General features: G+C 40.5%; 2 protein-coding genes and 2 non-coding genes across 5 annotated transcripts in view; all 4 read left to right on the top strand.

Annotated features, from left to right (window-relative positions):
* Positions 1-1,191: 1,191 nt before the first annotated feature.
* On the top strand, positions 1,192-12,694 carry gcshb (glycine cleavage system protein H (aminomethyl carrier), b). Of its 2 annotated transcripts, XM_027136606.2 has the most exons (6): positions 1,193-1,408; positions 8,312-8,391; positions 9,391-9,454; positions 9,630-9,761; positions 10,461-10,571; positions 12,493-12,694. In XM_027136606.2, the coding sequence occupies exons 1-5, from the start codon at positions 1,261-1,263 to the stop codon at positions 10,553-10,555; spliced, it is 519 nt and encodes a 172-aa protein (XP_026992407.1). In that variant the 5' UTR covers positions 1,193-1,260; the 3' UTR covers positions 10,556-10,571; positions 12,493-12,694. The 2 variants fall into 2 exon arrangements, with proteins under 2 accessions (XP_047666182.1, XP_026992407.1); XM_047810226.1 differs by lacking the exon at positions 12,493-12,694 and having other exon boundaries at positions 1,192-1,408; positions 10,461-10,567.
* Positions 12,695-13,902: 1,208 nt separating this feature from the next.
* rpl13 (ribosomal protein L13) overlaps positions 13,903-17,169 on the top strand; it is a 3,642-nt gene continuing 375 nt past the window's right edge. Inside the window, exons 1-4 of the mRNA XM_027136566.2 lie at positions 13,903-13,944; positions 14,833-14,949; positions 15,614-15,755; positions 16,022-16,195. Of these exons, the coding sequence (XP_026992367.1) occupies positions 14,846-14,949; positions 15,614-15,755; positions 16,022-16,195 (420 nt within the window). The 5' untranslated portion in view covers positions 13,903-13,944; positions 14,833-14,845. The remainder of the gene's footprint in view (positions 13,945-14,832; positions 14,950-15,613; positions 15,756-16,021; positions 16,196-17,169) is intronic.
* Positions 15,452-15,532, top strand: LOC113636480. The gene has a single exon (XR_003439068.1). It is a non-coding gene; the product is annotated as a small nucleolar RNA MBII-202 (small nucleolar RNA).
* LOC113636479 lies at positions 15,854-15,933 on the top strand. Its single transcript, XR_003439067.1, has one exon. It is a non-coding gene; the product is annotated as a small nucleolar RNA MBII-202 (small nucleolar RNA).

Here is a 17,169-nt window from a genome sequence, read left to right as displayed (position 1 = left end):
TTTTGAAGCCTATTTTTTTTTATTTATGTGGGGAGTCTTAAGAGCCTTAAACACAGGGACTGGAGAAGTGCTTTTTACTCTGGAATTTGTGTTTTATTTTCATTACTGCGTGCCTTGTTTCTCCCTTCAGTGTGATTGTGACTAGTTATATAGATGTAATAATGATGTGCAGAATGAGTTACTGCTCCTTTTTACACCCTTTCACACACTAGTACATGTCTCACCACACAAAGTGCAAATTTCTGCTTTTATATTTACGCACAATTATCAGTATACTAGTCTCGGTTAATCTGTAATATCATGCATTTATATTTCTATTACTTAAATGCACCATTAAATGACAGGAAAATGCAGTCGGATGGCGTTTCATAATAAAATAAAACTGTTTTTCGACTGCATTCAGTCTCTGGTAAAGAGCAACATCAGTAAACTCCTGTTGTCATGATGAGGCTCGTCAAACTGCATAATCAACAGAAGACTTTATAAGACTTTATGATAGAAAGGACTGAATAAAAAGCAGTAGAGGTAATAAATGAGTCGTGTGATTCTTGAGTCTACATAAATAGATTAATAGGTGCACTAGTTTAGTGTCATTACATTTAAACAATCTTATCAATGCAAGAAAACAACCTTGGCAGAAACTTGCTGTGAAGGTTTAAGGAGTCGAGTCTTTAGTCAGTTGAGCCGAACGTCTAGACTCACTGATCACAGTCAGAATGTATCACCATTTCACCATCATACATCTTTACACTCGAGCCACATCAGTGTCAGTGTGTGGAAATGACTATTTCTATAGAGTTCGTTTAATCCCCTTCTATACAGTATATCTGTATATGACCAGCATTAGAGTCGACTCGCGGTGACTCGATTCCCTGAACATAGTCGATTCATTGTAGAGTTATAGAGTATCTTATGTAAAGTAAATGAAGTGTAAATGTCAAATATACACTGAAGTTAAACAGAATGAAAGCTGTATGGAAAAAAAAATGCTTATTTATGTGTTTCTTAAACAAGTCTCTTTAAATTCTGTATAAATGCCATTCACCTCATCCCTGAAATCACTGTTCACTCAAATATGTATTTTAGGTTTATTAACCCTTTATTTAGGTTTACTAACTATTTGTTTAGGTTTATTAACCCTTTATTAAGGTTTATCAACCCTTGTGAACACAGTCAGTGTCGGAAGCGCGCACGGTCGGGAGCGCGCGCGGTGTAAGTGCACGAGCTCTGCTGCAGTTTGACAGAGTTTAAAGGAGAAAGATGGCGATTTGCGCGACGCTCCGAAGCTTCAGCTCCAACTTGTGTCTGGTTTTTCCCACTTTGTGTAGATCTGTGGGGCTGCAGGGACTGAGGAGGACGAACAGGGACAGTTCACGGACATTCTGCACCACATCCTGGCTTTCTGCAGGTAATTTCATGTGTTAAAACAAGACGTTTAACAGGGCTCAAGTATTATAGACAGGCAAGAGTGACATCTCCAGAGAGAGAAAGGGAGAGAGAGACAGAGAGGGAGAGAGAAAGGTAGAGAGGGAGAGAGAGAGAGAGAGAGAGAGAGAGAGAGAGAGAGAGAGAGAGAGAAATGGAGAGAGAGAGAGAGAGAGAGAGAGAGAGAGAGAGAGACAGACAGAGAGAGAGAGAGAGAAAATACCCTCTGGGCATCAGCATTAGAATGTGGAAGCACTAAAACCTAGACTACTTGTTCTGAGCAGGTGTTGTCAGTGACCCGGGGCCCCCTGGCACCATCTCAGGGCCCCTGGATTGAGAACCACTGGCCCTAGATTACTTGTTCTCAGCAGGTGTTGTCAGTGACCCGGGGCCCCCATTTTGAGAACCAGTGGCCCTAGACTACTTGTTCTGAGCAGGTGTTGTCAGTGACCCGTGGCCCCCTGGCACCATCTCAGGGCCCCCATTTTGAGAACCACTTGCCCTAGACTACTTGCTCTGAGCAGGTGTTGTCAGTGACCAGGCTGTAAAACTGTTAGCTAAGTTACAGACACTCCTGAAAAACTCCTGCTGATGATCTGGGAAACGTCTCTAACAGCAGTCACAATGTCATTGTTTGTGTCAAACTAGTTGTGAATGAGTTGTAACATTAAACAGGAGATCATGACTTACTCTGTGCTCAAAGTGATGCTCACAGCTCCTGTGGTTTTCAGCAGTGCTGAACTCTGGATAGTGAGATTATTATAAAGTGTAGATGAGAAAACACACGAACAGTTCTGAACGAGATCACGAAGGATCCTGGGATGAGCAACACGACAATATTGATGATTACAGCAGCAGCAGCAGCTTTAAGAATAAGTTTACAGTATGGAGGTTAAACTGGTCGCTGAAGCAAATTTAGGGATGTGTGAATCTTTAGATTGTCCATGTGGGAGTGTGGCAGCAGAATGTGAGTCAGAAATAATTAACGTTAGCTTACTTTAGTTTACTTAAAATAGTAAACAGCTTAAAAAGTAACTCCTGGTTCAGACTGTAAGAAAAGTTCCTTCATTCTTTAATGCAGGTTTATTTACATATATCTATATATTTATTTACATGTTCTACCCTTTTTGTGCCCTTAAAAGTAACAGTTCATGGTCATTATGAAATTAGAGATGTTTTAGGAACCATGAATGTTTGGAACAAGGTTCCTGGAGGTTCCTGGAGGTTCCTGGAGGTTCCTGAACGCATGTTTTGTTAAACCAAATCAAAAAGATCTTCCAGAAACAGGCTTTTTCCTGGGTCAAAATTGGTCTTCGGTTACGGCTGACCGACATGGTCATCCACACACAGCGTAATTTTAGTGTAATTTTAAACATAATGGTGTAATTTTTTCTCCATATAAAATGTAATAAAATTAGCAGCTAGCAACAGCTTGCTTTGTGCTTTGATCTAGTTTCATCTCATAAATGATTTTATAGGTAATTTACTACACATTGCCATAAGCCTGTACATACTGTGGATTATTAAGGCTAAGTTTTATTAAACACTTACTAAATGGGGAAAACACACTTACTTTCTCGTGTGTATGTTCTTCTAAGAAGTAATGATTTGTTATACACCGATTCAGACACTGACGCAGACCAATTAGTTTAACCATTCATTATAATGAATCGGCTCAAAGGAGTCGTTAGGTCGCGAATCGGACTTTAGCGGACGTGTTGTGTGGGAATCCTGGCTGTTAGGACATCGCGCAAGATTTTTCAACACACGCACACACACACACACACACACACACACACACACACACACACACACACACACACACACACACACACACACACACACACACACACACACACACTTCATAACTGGATAGATTTATTTTTTTTTTTGCGTTTATTTAAAGTTATGTCCGCTGCATGTGCGGAATGCTTGTCACAAGACATAAGAGAATATAAGGCGACTTTTTTTGGACTGCAGTTCACCCCCAGGGGTAATTCAGCAAAACTATTCTCCGAATGCACCACGTGATGGATTCGGTCTTCCGACCTTTAGGATCAGTTGATTTTGATGCGAGGGAGAGAGCAAAGACAGAACTGAAGACGGAGAGTGCGCGCGCGTGGGTGGGTGGAGGTGGGAAGTGGGTGGGGGTGGGGGGCTCTGTGCTCGGTCTCTCCGTATCCTGCTTCACTCACAAAACCCAATTACAGACCAAATAAGGCTTTGGCGGGACAAAAAAGCGTTTTGGCGGCCGCCAACAAATTTACAACATAGGACAAACCTTTATAGTGTGGTTTGAACTCCCCATTTAGATCAGGATCGTCAGCAGGTCTGACGGGTTTCTCTCTCTTCTTGTTTTTGTACGTGCACCAGCTCATCCTCCTGAAGGGAATTCTGAACGTTATTCCAGTTCACAGTGTTCCTTTTTCTTTGGGAACTTTTTTCACATTCATGAAGTTTTAGCATTGGGACAACAGACATAAACACGCACATATGAGTGGATTTATTTCCCCTTACACTCTCCTTATAATAGTGACGCTATAAGGGCGTTATGACCTTACACTCACTATAATAGTGACACAATAAGGGCGTTATGACCTTACACTCTCCTTATAATAGTGACGCTATAAGGGCATTATGACCTTACACTCACTATAATAGTGACACTATAAGGGCATTATGACCTTACACTCTCCTTATAATAGTGACGCTATAAGGGCGTTATGACCTTACACTCACTATAATAGTGACATAATAAGGGCGTTATGACCTTACATTCTCCTTATAATAGTGACGCTATAAGGGCATTATGACCTTACACTCACTATAATAGTGACACTATAAGGGCGTTATGACCTTACACTCTCCTTATAATAGTGACGCTATAAGGGCGTTATGACCTTACACTCACTATAATAGTGACACTATAAGGGCGTTATGACCTTACACTCATTATAATAGTGACACTATAAGGGCATTATGACCTTACACTCACTATAATAGTGACACTATAAGGGCATTATGACCTTACACTCTCCTTATAATAGTGACGCTATAAGGGCGTTATGACCTTACACTCACTATAATAGTGACATAATAAGGGCGTTATGACCTTACACTCTCCTTATAATAGTGACGCTATAAGGGCATTATGACCTTACACTCACTATAATAGTGACACTATAAGGGCGTTATGACCTTACACTCTCCTTATAATAGTGACGCTATAAGGGCGTTATGACCTTACACTCACTATAATAGTGACACTATAAGGGCGTTATGACCTTACACTCATTATAATAGTGACACTATAAGGGCGTTATGACCTTACACTCACTATAATAGTGACACTATAAGGGCGTTATGACCTTACACTCTCCTTATAATAGTGACACTATAAGGGCGTTATGACCTTACACTCACTATAATAGTGACACTATAAGGGCGTTATGACCTTACACTCTCCTTATAATAGTGACACTATAAGGGTGTTATGACCTTACACTCACTATAATAGTGACACTATAAGGGCGTTATGACCTTACACTCACTATAATAGTGACACTATAAGGGCGTTATGACCTTGCTCTCACTATAATAGTGAGGCTATAAGGGCGTTATGACCTTACACTCTCCTTATAATAGTGACACTATAAGGGCGTTATGACCTTACACTCACTATAATAGTGACACTATAAGGGCGTTATGACCTTACACTCTCCTTATAATAGTGACACTATAAGGGCGTTATGACCTTACACTCTCCTTATAATAGTGACACTATAAGGGCGTTATGACCTTACACTCTCCTTATAATAGTGACGCTATAAGGGCGTTATGACCTTACACTCTCCTTATAATAGTGACGCTACAAGGGCGTTATGACCTTACACTGTCCTTACAATAGTGACGCTATAAGGGCGTTATGACCTTACACTCTCCTTATAATAGTGACACTACAAGGGCGTTATGACCTTACACTGTCCTTACAATAGTGACACTATAAGGGCGTTATGACCTTACACTCTCCTTATAATAGTGACATTATAAGGGCGTTATGACCTTACACTCACTATAATAGTGACTCTATAAGGGTGTTATGACCTTACACTCCCTATAATAGTGACACTATAAGGGCGTTATGACCTTACATTCACTATAATAGTGACACTATAAGGGCGTTATGACCTTGCTCTCCTTATAATAGTGACACTATAAGGGCGTTACGACCTTACACTCACTATAATAGTGACACTATAAGGGCGTTATGACCTTGCTCTCACTATAATAGTGACACTATAAGGGCGTTATGACCTTACACTCTCCTTATAATAGTGACGCTATAAGGGCGTTATGACCTTACACTCACTATAATAGTGACACTATAAGGGCGTTATGACCTTACACTCTCCTTATAATAGTGACACTATAAGGGCGTTATGACCTTACACTCTCCTTATAATAGTGACACTATAAGGGCGTTATGACCTTACACTCTCCTTATAATAGTGACGCTATAAGGGCGTTATGACCTTACACTCTCCTTATAATAGTGACACTACAAGGGCGTTATGACCTTACACTGTCCTTACAATAGTGACACTATAAGGGCGTTATGACCTTACACTCTCCTTATAATAGTGACACTATAAGGGCGTTATGACCTTACACTCACTATAATAGTGACTCTATAAGGGTGTTATGACCTTACACTCCCTATAATAGTGACACTATAAGGGCGTTATGACCTTACACTCACTATAATAGTGACACTATAAGGGCGTTATGACCTTGCTCTCCTTATAATAGTGACACTATAAGGGCGTTATGACCTTACACTCACTATAATAGTGACACTATAAGGGCGTTATGACCTTACACTCTCCTTATAATAGTGACACTATAAGGGCATTATGACCTTACACTCTCCTTATAATAGTGACACTATAAGGGCGTTATGACCTTACACTCACTATAATAGTGACGCTATAAGGGCGTTATTACCTTACACTCACTATAATAGTGACGCTATAAGGGCGTTATGACCTTGCACTCACTATAATAGTGACGCTATAAGGGCGTTATGACCTTACACTCTCCTTATAATAGTGACACTATAACGGCATTATGACCTTGCACTCACTATAATAGTGACACTATAAGGGTGTTATGACCTTACACTCACTATAATAGTGAGGCTATAAGGGTGTTATGACCTTACACTCACTATAATAGTGAGGCTATAAGGGTGTTATGATTACTGAGATTTATGATCTGTCGGTTACGTGGGGACGTTTGCCTCGGGCCGGTTCTTGTGTTGTGGATTGTGTTTTAGGTTCCTCACAAAAATGTAGTGTTTAGCTTTTAAACAGTTCTCATGAAGAAGAAGAAAAAGGGGAGGAGCTTTGTGTTTTTGGCTGCATTAGAAGACACTGAATTGTTCTTTGAGCTTTAAATAGCACTGAATATCAGGGAAATATCATAACTTTAACTTTATATAATAATACAAAAAAAAATACTAAAGACTGTTTTAGTTGAACTTAACTGTTATCTCTATAATTACTACAAAAATACTCAGAAAACTCCTCAGGCCTTGATGAGTTGAATGACTTCTTTATTGTGGTCAAACAGCCAACAAATTATAAGAGAAATTGCCAAATTAAAAGTAGTGAGGCTATAAGGGTTTTAGACAAATAACATTGTGACCTTTTCTTTCTTTTCTGGTTTTTTCTTCATCGAATTGAATTCTGTTTCATATGTTCAGTATTTCAGTACTTCAGTATTTTTGCCCGCTTTAAAATCAACAACATTGTGAAGGTTCAGTATTTAGAAAGTTTAGAAAGCGAGTAAAGTAAAATTATATGTGTTTAGCTTGAAATATTTGTACAGGATAAGCAGTTCTGGTGCTGATTCCTTGGTGGTTCGGTATCTGTTATTAAAGTGAGACGTTTGTGTGACTGAGTGTATGTGTGTGTTGTGTGTGTGTGTGTGTGTGTGTGTGTGTGTGTGTGTGTGTGTGTGTGTGTGTGTGTGTGTGTGTGTGTGTGTGTATATGTGTGTGTGTGTGTGTGTGTGTGTGTGTGTGTGTATATATGTGTGTGTGTGTGTGTGTGTGTGTGTGCGTGTGTTTTGTTTCGACGTCACAGTGGGACACTTAGTTCTCGTGTCAACGATCTTAAACACAAGGGAGATAAAATCAGCTTGTTTTATCACTCACATTTTCAGCCAATGTCATATTTAATGTGAATATTATTCAAGCTGGGAGGCACGGTGTCTTAGAGGTTAGCACGTTAGCCTCACACCTCCGGGGTCGGGGGTTTCATCCGGGTACTCCGGTTTCCTCCCCCGGTACAAAGACATGCATGGTAGGTTGATTGGCATCTCTGGAAAATTGTCCGTAGTGTGTGTGTGTGTGTGAATGAGAGTGTGTGTGTGCCCTGTGATGGGTTGGCACTCCGTCCAGGGTGTATCCTGCCTCGATGCCCGATGACGCCTGATATAGGCACAGGCTCCCCGTGACCCGAGAAGTTCGGATAAGCGGTAGAAGATGAATGAATGAATGAATGAATTATTCAAGCTCAGAATTAGAGGAAACATCTGGACTCAGACCAAACTGCTAACTAGTTAGCGATCTGTGACACGGTGCTGACGTCTGCTATTAGCTATGAAGTTGAAGCTTTGGAAGCTGATCTGTTGGAGCAGAGAGTACAGATGAGGAAATAAGAGAGTGGACTGTAATAAACTGTATGGTGTTAAAAGTTATAGCTACATATTAATTAAAGTGTTTCTATCAGAAATAACCTCCATTTTGTTTAATCTTCTGCTGTCAGTTCTTTATGACATTAAACAAGATTAACTGAATAAGATTAAATGTTTTGTTTAACAGCTCTCAGGTTTACAGACAAACACGAGTGGGTCCGAGCAGACGGAGACGTCGGTACGGTCGGCATCAGCGCTTACGCTCAGGTACGAGCCTCCTGTAAATGGTTAGGGTTTACTGGGAAGTTTTACTATTTATTTGTGCAGTCAGGATCCTCCCAAGCGTATAACTAGTTTTGTTCACTATTTTATCTCTCAAATCTTTGCCCTTTGCCTTTGCGCACGGTCGTCCGTGTGACGTTACGACATTTTAAAGATCTCGGCTCTGTCCCGAGTTCATTTCTATTCCGAATAACAAACGCAGCACATGGATATGTTTGTAGTGAGGAGTCTGATCACCTGAGAGAAGACCATTAGACCCAGCAAGCTCTTTGCTGAACACACAGGGTTTGTTCCCAGGGTTTGTGGAGTCCTTAGTGGTTCTGACAGCTCTGGAACATGTCCTGGGGTAGATGTCCACTCAGAGGATAGAGGAGAGCTCAGAGTCTGAGATGTCTGCTCAGCTAAGCACACCGCTCCTCCCTGCAGGGCTTTAGGGTGTTTTATTAACAGAGAGATGTACGACAGCGTGTCATTCATCAGCAGAAACGTTCATTAAAACATTATAGGAGCAAATCTAGGTATATTTCTGAGCTATAAGCGGAATAAAGCATTCAGCGGACCTGCTGTTATAGGAATATTTTCTTATTTCAGGCGGTAAAGGAAACTCCACTTCATCACACTTCATTTTATCTGACGAGGCTGGGTTAAACAGACTGCTCTTAAATAATCCTACAAAAATAGTCACAGGTCTGTGTTCTCAGCAACAGAACATCTAAAACGAGCAGATTTACGACGAAGGGCCGCAGGACAACACGTTAGGTCTCTGTTCTGTATCCTGTAGAACATTAATGATCAGAACAGTGAGTTGTCATCACCGAGACGTTCTATACGTTAACACAGTAGCAGGTAATTATGGAAAAGGCTCCAGTTTGAGCAATCTTCAGTTTTTTTTTATGTCTCTTCCTGTTGCCTTGTGGGACTGTTGTCATATTTAAAACATTCAATAGTTTTTTGATTTTCATTTTGTTTCCACGTTAATGACAGGAAGCTTTAGGTGACGTGGTGTACTGCGGACTGCCGGAGGTGGGAACACAGCTCCAGGCGATGGGTGAGCTGCGACTCGTCACGATCTGCTCGTATCGTCGTCTCTCACCTACAGTATAGAATAAAGACATCACTGCATTCACTTAAAGTTTAGACTTTTATTTTCCAGATTCTGTGACCACACTTTAGAAGATGGATGTTTGGTTTTTGTTTTCATCTTGAAATCGTTTGTCTTTCAGATGAATTCGGTGTTTTAGAAAGTGTGAAGGCTGCAAGTGAGCTGTTCTCACCTCTGAGTGGAAAAGTCACAGAAATCAACACAGAACTGACCGAGACTCCTGGACTAGTCAACTCCTCCTGCTACGAGCGTGGTGAGTACTGAGGTGTGTGTGTGTGTGTGTGTGTGTGTGTGTGTGTGTGTGTGTGTGTGTGTGTGTGTGTGTGTGTGTGTGTGTGTGTGTGTGTGTGTGTGTGTGTGTGTGTGTGTGTGTGTGTGTGTGTGTGTGTGTATGTGTGTGTGTGTCTGTGTGTGTGTGTATGTGTGTGTGTATGAGTGTGTGTGTCTGTGTGTGTGTGTGTGTGTGTATATGTGTGTGTATGTGTATGTGTGTGTGTATGTGTGTGTGTGTGTGTGTGTGTATGTGTGTGTGTATGTGTATGTGTGTGTATGTGTGTATGTGTGTGTTTGTATGTGTGTATATGTGTGTGTGTGTATGTGTGTGTGTGTGTGTGTGTGTGTGTATATGTGTGTGTATGTGTGTGTGTGTATGTGTGTGTATGTGTATATGTGTGTTTGTGTGTATTTGTGTGTGTTTTGTTTGTGTGTTTTTTTTTGTGTTTGTTTTTGTTTTTTTTATGTGTGTGTTTTTGTTTTTTTTTTTTTTTTTTTGTGTATTTTATGTGTTTGTTGTGTTTGTGTGTTTTGTTTGTTTTATGTTTGTGTGTATTTTTTCTTGTTTTTTTTTGTTTTTGTGTTGTTTATGTGTGTGTGTGTGTGTGTGTGTGTTCTGTGTGTGTGTGTGTGTTCTACTCCTCCTAACACTTCTAATTCTTTCTCCTGTCTCCTGAAGGATGGTTGATAAAGATGACGATAACAAACCCTGCAGAACTGGAAGCCCTTATGGATGAAGCTGCTTATGAAAAATACATCAAGTCCCTGGAGTAATGGAACTAAATTCCATGTAAATGCTTTTTTATCTTTATGGATCAGATGTTAGTGCTTAGAGCTCGATGTTGGTTCTGATGATTCTGGAGATTGTACTTTAGTAATTCTTTAGTGTTTAAGAGCTCGAGTGATTTATCACTAAATCGTTGCTTGTGAGTGAAACGAGGCCTTGTCCAGTTTCAGGTCCTTTGATATGAAACATTAGATTTATTGAAGCTGAAAATTAATTCGTTAATAAATAAAACAAAAATAACAACAAAAAACTGTCCACTTTAATAAAAAAATACTCCAGCAGGATGACACGAAAACTTACTGTGTAAACTGTAAACTGGAGCTTTAGAGAAATGTAAAGCATCGATCTCACTTTATCGCATGAAGCTGAGTTCAGGTTTCTGTTCAGGTTTCTGTCCGAATGGTGACGTGATCGGCTTGCGTTGTTTAGCTCGTTGCTTTTTATAGATTAAAGGTGAGGTCTCCGATATTTGAGAAATGCTTCTGAAAACTGAGTCGGGCCACCAAACAAAACAAAAATCAAAACAGTCGTGTAGCCAATGAGCAGAAAGGGGAGGGTCTTGTCAATATGGCCGGAGAGTGTTCAGTGCGCATGTGCGCATATTCACAGGTGGGAGTTTCCCGAGTCGATAACTCCTGAGCTAAACGCTGTTACTACACAAAACGCGGTTGTAGCTGCCTCTCTACATTACTACGATAGAAAAGAGGTGTTATTTGTGTAGTAACAGCGTTTAGCTCAGGAGTTATTGACTCGGGAAACTCCAACCTGTGAATATGTGGCCAACTTCCTGCTCCTTCAGTTCTCTCCAGCGCTGGAAAGCTGATCCTATATTAACACGTCCTACTTCTTGTCCTTATCGTAAGTCTTTCTTCTCTTTCTTTCTTTGTTTTTATCCTCCATGTCGATGTTAAAACCGCTTTCTGCTAATGTCACACACGCGCACTGAACACTCTCTCCGCCCATATCGACAAGACACGCCCCTTTCTGCTCATTGGCTACACGTTAGTTTTGATTTTTGTTTAGTTTGGCGGCCCGACACAGTTTTCTGAAGCATTTCTCAAAAATCAGAGACCTCACCTTTAAGATTAAACCACGTCAATGTTTTTTTGTTCTCACGTATTAAATACGCTGCCACGTCGCTGGTGAACATGAACAAGCTTCATATGAAAGTAAACCTGGCTGCACATGTGACATTTTTGTTCCTACAGAAAGCCAGGATTGTGTTGAATCACTAACTTGTTCAGGGAATTGAGGATAAAGTACATCTTCTACGAGTTCAGTTACATGACAGATCAATAATTCATTTTTGTTGATGTTTGGTGCAATGTGTGTGTTTTTTTTCTGATGAATTAAATACTTTCTACATGTTCAACAGCAGCTTGCTGAGAGTAAAGTATATTGATTTGTACTTTTCTGAAGCGTGAGACACCGATCATGCTGCGATATCTGATACCTGGACAAGAAACTTTCAGCTAAAGCACTTTGAACTTTGACCTGTGATTAAGATAACGATAGGTTGCAATGTGGGACTTTATTAATGATTAATTTTAATATTAATGAACTGCTGAGCAAAGTCTCGTGTCTCTGAGCGATTCTATCTTCTATTAGAGAAAAAATAAGAGTTTATACAGTTAAAGTTAAATGAAGTTTAAAAAGGGGTCATCGGCGTGAGACGAGAGGCTCGTACGAGTGCGGAGCGTCCGCTACATCGTCTACAACGTCAGCATTTCTGTGTCTGTTTGCTTCTGTTTTAAAGTATGTTCTGATGTGAGATGATTGAGGCTTTCACTAAAAGCTTGTGGATATTCCGTGCTGTGGGCTAAATGTTCTGATGAGTCCCTATGGTATGAATTCTGCTCTACCTTTATTGTACTTTGGCCAAACATTATTACAGAGAACCTGAAATGCTTTCTCTCTTCTGCAGAAACGTCTGTCTGTGCTTCGCATGTAGATCAGGATGAAGCAGAACTCAACACGAAGCCATGTTAATTAGTTAGGTTTGTTTGAACACTTTTGTTGAGGTTTTATAAGACTGAAGTCTATAAAGGTCTTTAAACTCTCCAACATTTCAGAAAAGAGTTTCATGTTTTTAATTCACATTAATAAAAAAATGAAACAAAGCAGAATTTCTTGGAGTTTCTTGGAGTTTCTTGGCCTCTGTATTTTAATAGAACTGCATTTTAACAGATACACAAAACATTTTAAACGATATGCTCCAAAACTTAATTATAAGAAAAATACCAAACAAAAATGATTCAGTACAATTCAGTTATAATCAGTAGTTATGTGTATGTGAATGTTTGTTCATAGAAAGAAGCTTAAATGGATTTACATATTATTTTGCTAAGAATCCTATTTTTGTTAACATCAAGTAAATAATTATAATTCTGATCATGTTGAATCGGCGCCCCCTGGTGTCCAAAATCCGGAATGCACCAGATTCAATTCGAATTTCTCCAACAGGGGGTGAGTAGTGAGTCATGTAGCACAAAGAGAGACTTTCTACTTCTACATACACTTATTTTTATTTTATTTTAATTTTATAATTATTAGAACCCATCTGAGATCTTTTTGTTCTTTTTATAATTATTGTGTAACTTTTCTGTTCATTTGATTTGTGTACATTTATATTCTTTAAGAAAAAACAAACAGACAAAACTGGTGACTAGTTTACTTTTCTTCTTCTTCTAATAATAATAATAATAATAATAATAATAATAATAATAATAATAATAATAATACGGATAATATTTTATTTATATATTTATCAATATTTATTAATTTTCTTGTCACAGAAATTATATTTTATATGGGACTGTTGGACATTATTGTGTAACACAACACACATAATAGCAAGACCAGAACAACAACAACAACAACAACAACACAATAATAATAATAATAATAATAATAAGAAGAAGAAGAAGAAGAAGAAGAAGAATACATCTGTTAACATTTGTTCTGTTTGTTTATTATTTATTTTTATTATTTTAAATAAATAATACTGAAACTGTCGAGCATTATAGAACCTCATATAATCGTTATAATAATAATAATAATAATAATAATAATAATAATAATAATAATAGTCTTCGTATTTCATATATTTCTTATACTTTAGATACACATTTGCATTTGATGAATATTGTTGAAACATTTTAAACTAATCGTATATAAATAAATAGATATATAAATAGATAAATAAACAAACAAACAAACAAACAAATAAATATAAAGTACATTTATATAATATGAGTGCCGTTACTGTTGTCAGCACTTCCGGTAGCGGAGCGCTCCTATTGGCTGCGGTGTTGATATCCCATAAAGCTTAGCGTGTTCACTTCCTTTCCCTTCTCGGCCATTTTCCGCCCTGACGGTAGGTTGTTGTTCCCGCAGATTATCCGCTTTAATCCTCCTGCGCTGTGACCCTCAGCCCTCATGGCGCCTGTGCGATGTGTAGTGTAGTGTTTAGTGTGTGTGCTGTGTGAGGATGGTGTGTGTAGTGTTTGTGTTTAATAAGATATTACACTTCTAAACACACCGGAGCTCATAACAGCACTAAGTGTTTATTACACACTTAATACACCTGTTATTACACACGGGTGCGTTATAGTGGCGCTTATTAACTAATACAGAGGGGAAGCAGCGCGGGTTACCGTCTACTGTGTGTGTGTGTGTGTTAGCTTCTGTAGCTAGCGGTGTGTGAGTCTTAACAACTGTGTTAGCTTCTGTAGCTAGCGGTGTGTGTGTGTAACACGTGTGTGTCTCTCTAACATCAGTGTGTGTGTACTGTAACATCAGTGTGTGTGTCTCTCTAACATCAGTGTGTGTGTCTCTCTACCATCAGTGTGTGTGTCTCTCTAACATCAGTGTGTGTGTCTCTCTAACATCAGTGTGTGTGTCTCTCTACCATCAGTGTGTGTGTACTGTAACATCAGTGTGTGTGTCTCTCTACCATCAGTGTGTGTGTCTCTCTACCATCAGTGTGTGTGTCTCTCTAACATCAGTGTGTGTGTCTCTCTAACATCAGTGTGTGTGTCTCTCTACCATCAGTGTGTGTGTACTGTAACATCAGTGTGTGTGTCTCTCTAACATCAGTGTGTGTGTCTCTCTAACATCAGTGTGTGTGTTGTGGCTGTGTGTAACATCAGCGTGTGTGTGGATCTGTGTGCAATATCAGTATGTGTGTATCTGTGTGTGTGTACTGTAGTGTGTGTTGTGGTTGTGTGTAACATCAGTGTGTGTGTTGTTTGCCCCCCCACAGGCAGTACACAGTCATGGCCCCCAGCAGGAATGGTATGATCCTGAACCCTCACTTCCATAAAGACTGGCAGAAGAGAGTTCGTACCTGGTTTAATCAGCCAGCCAGGAAACTCCGCAGGTACACATGAGGACACCACACAGCTGTGACCTCTTTTACACACACACACACACACACACACACACACACACGGCGTGTTTACATCAGTGTCTCTTTAATGGACACATCACAAATATTTGTTGTAACGTAAGGAAACTTTTTTTTTTTTTTTTGAAGAGACTAAAATAAAAAGGGGATGAAGGTCATGTTACTGTGATGGGGAGGAGGTGTTGGTGGTAAGAGGAAATGGACAGGGTTGTAGGGGAGACACGGGGAGAGGGAGACACTGGGGGGAGAGACAGAGATGGGGACACACACAGAGAGAGAGACAGAGATGGAGACGCACACAGAGAGAGAGAGATGGAGGCGCACACAGAGAGAGACAGACAGAGATGGAGACGCACACAGAGAGAGAGAGAGACAGAGATGGGGGGACACAGAGAGAGAGACAGAGATGGGGGGACACAGAGATGGGGGACACAGCGTACATGTTGAGCCTTGAATGAGCACAAACAGTCAGATGATGACAAATTCTCCGGAATCTCTGCATCTCCTGATGATTCTCCTTGAACCCTTTGTGCTGATGACTTTTGTGCTCATGTTAATGTTCAGTTTAATTGGTGTCACATTTCAGTGTGATCTAAAGCACAGGTCTGACATCAGCTTTATTTCTGCTCTGTTACAGGCGTAAGGCTCGTCAGGCCAAAGCTCGCCGCATTGCCCCTCGCCCTGTCGCCGGACCTCTCAGGCCCATCGTCAGGTGTCCCACCATCCGCTATCACACCAAGGTCCGTGCCGGCCGTGGCTTCACCCTGGAAGAGCTGAAGGTAAAGGGGTGTGTGTGTGTGTGCTAGTTTAGAATGTCCTTAACGTTAAATGTAGGTCCTTATGTATAATCCTGCCGTGTATCCGAGCAACCGTCAGATGATGACAAATTCTCCGGAATCTCTGAATAAGTTTGATGATTCTCCTTGAACCCTTTGTGCTGATGACTGCGGTCTCGACACGGACGGACGGACAGACAGACGGACGTGATCAGGCTTTTCATACCTGTTTACTTTACATTCATGTTCATGGTTTCTTCGTGTCTCAGGCTGCAGGCATCAACAAGAGAGTGGCTCGTACCATCGGCATCGCCGTCGACCCTCGCCGACGCAACAGATCCGCAGAGTCCCTGCACGCCAATGTCCAGAGGCTGAAGGTGTATCGCTCCAAACTCATCCTCTTCCCCAGAAAGCCTTCTGCACCCAAGAAGGGTGACAGCACTGTAAGTGTCTCAGCTTCACATCTCACACTAAATCCTGTTACACACTGTGCAGTAATCACATGTACATGATGCTGCTCTACACTGATGGCAGAAAGTGACGTGACGTACGGCTCAGTACGGTGACACGTACTCAGATCTCGTTCTTTGCATTTAACCCAGCCAAAGTGCACACGTGCACACAGCAGTACACACACACACACACAGCAGTGAACACACACCCGGAGCAGTGGGCAGCCATTTATGCTCCGGCGCCAGGGGAGCAGTTGGGGGGGTTCGGTGCCTTGCTCAAGGCCACCTCAGTCGTGGTATTGCCGGCCTGAGACTAGAACCCACAACCTTTGGGTTAGGAGTCAAACTCTCTAACCATTAGGTCACGACTTTCCCAAAATGGCCTGTACAGGGCTCGAACCCACGACCTTGGCGTTATTAGCACAAAAGCAGGTTTATTCTGATCTTTTGCTTCTTGTGTGTGGAACAGAAATGAACCGTAACTGACGTTTCATCTGAGCTTTTCTCGATTCTATGCAAATGAGCTATTACTTTATAAAGAGAAGCCCAAATGATTGCCTGAATTTTCACTTTTTGGACCAACTTTATTTAAAAAAACAAAAAACTGCATCTTCTACAAGCTTTTACATGTGTAATAATGTTAGGGGCAAAAAGTCCAGCTTTGTATAAAGTAAGAGACTCTGAGTGTCTTTAGTTGTTAGTCTTGTCTTGTCTTAACTCTGGTCTGGTGTCTGTGCTCAGATGTTACGGCCTTATTGTTATCTCTACAAAGCTGTACAGTTTAAAGTCAAGTGGGATTTTTCATTCCTCTGTATAGCTCATAATGTTCAGTTTCTGTTCAGAGTGTTCGGTTCCGTATCGATGAGGATTTCTGCGTGTTCTTTAACATTTTGACCTCTTTGTCACTTCTCTTCTTCACATTCCTTCATTTCTGGCATTGATTCTTTTCTCTTTTTTTTTTTACC

The sequence above is a fragment of the Tachysurus fulvidraco genome, chromosome 2, assembly GCF_022655615.1.
Source record: "Tachysurus fulvidraco isolate hzauxx_2018 chromosome 2, HZAU_PFXX_2.0, whole genome shotgun sequence".
Lineage (NCBI taxonomy): Eukaryota > Metazoa > Chordata > Actinopteri > Siluriformes > Bagridae > Tachysurus > Tachysurus fulvidraco.
This window is presented reverse-complemented; position numbering and strand designations above follow the sequence as displayed.

Bases quoted from the DNA above. Each gene is read 5' to 3' on its own strand.
- gcshb (XM_027136606.2), top strand. From the start codon at position 1,261: ATGGCGATTTGCGCGACGCTCCGAAGCTTCAGCTCCAACTTGTGTCTG. The intron at 1,409-8,311 runs GTAATTTCATGT...TTTGTTTAACAG, and splicing joins CACATCCTGGCTTTCTGCAG to CTCTCAGGTTTACAGACAAA. The intron at 9,762-10,460 runs GTGAGTACTGAG...TGTCTCCTGAAG, and splicing joins CTCCTCCTGCTACGAGCGTG to GATGGTTGATAAAGATGACG.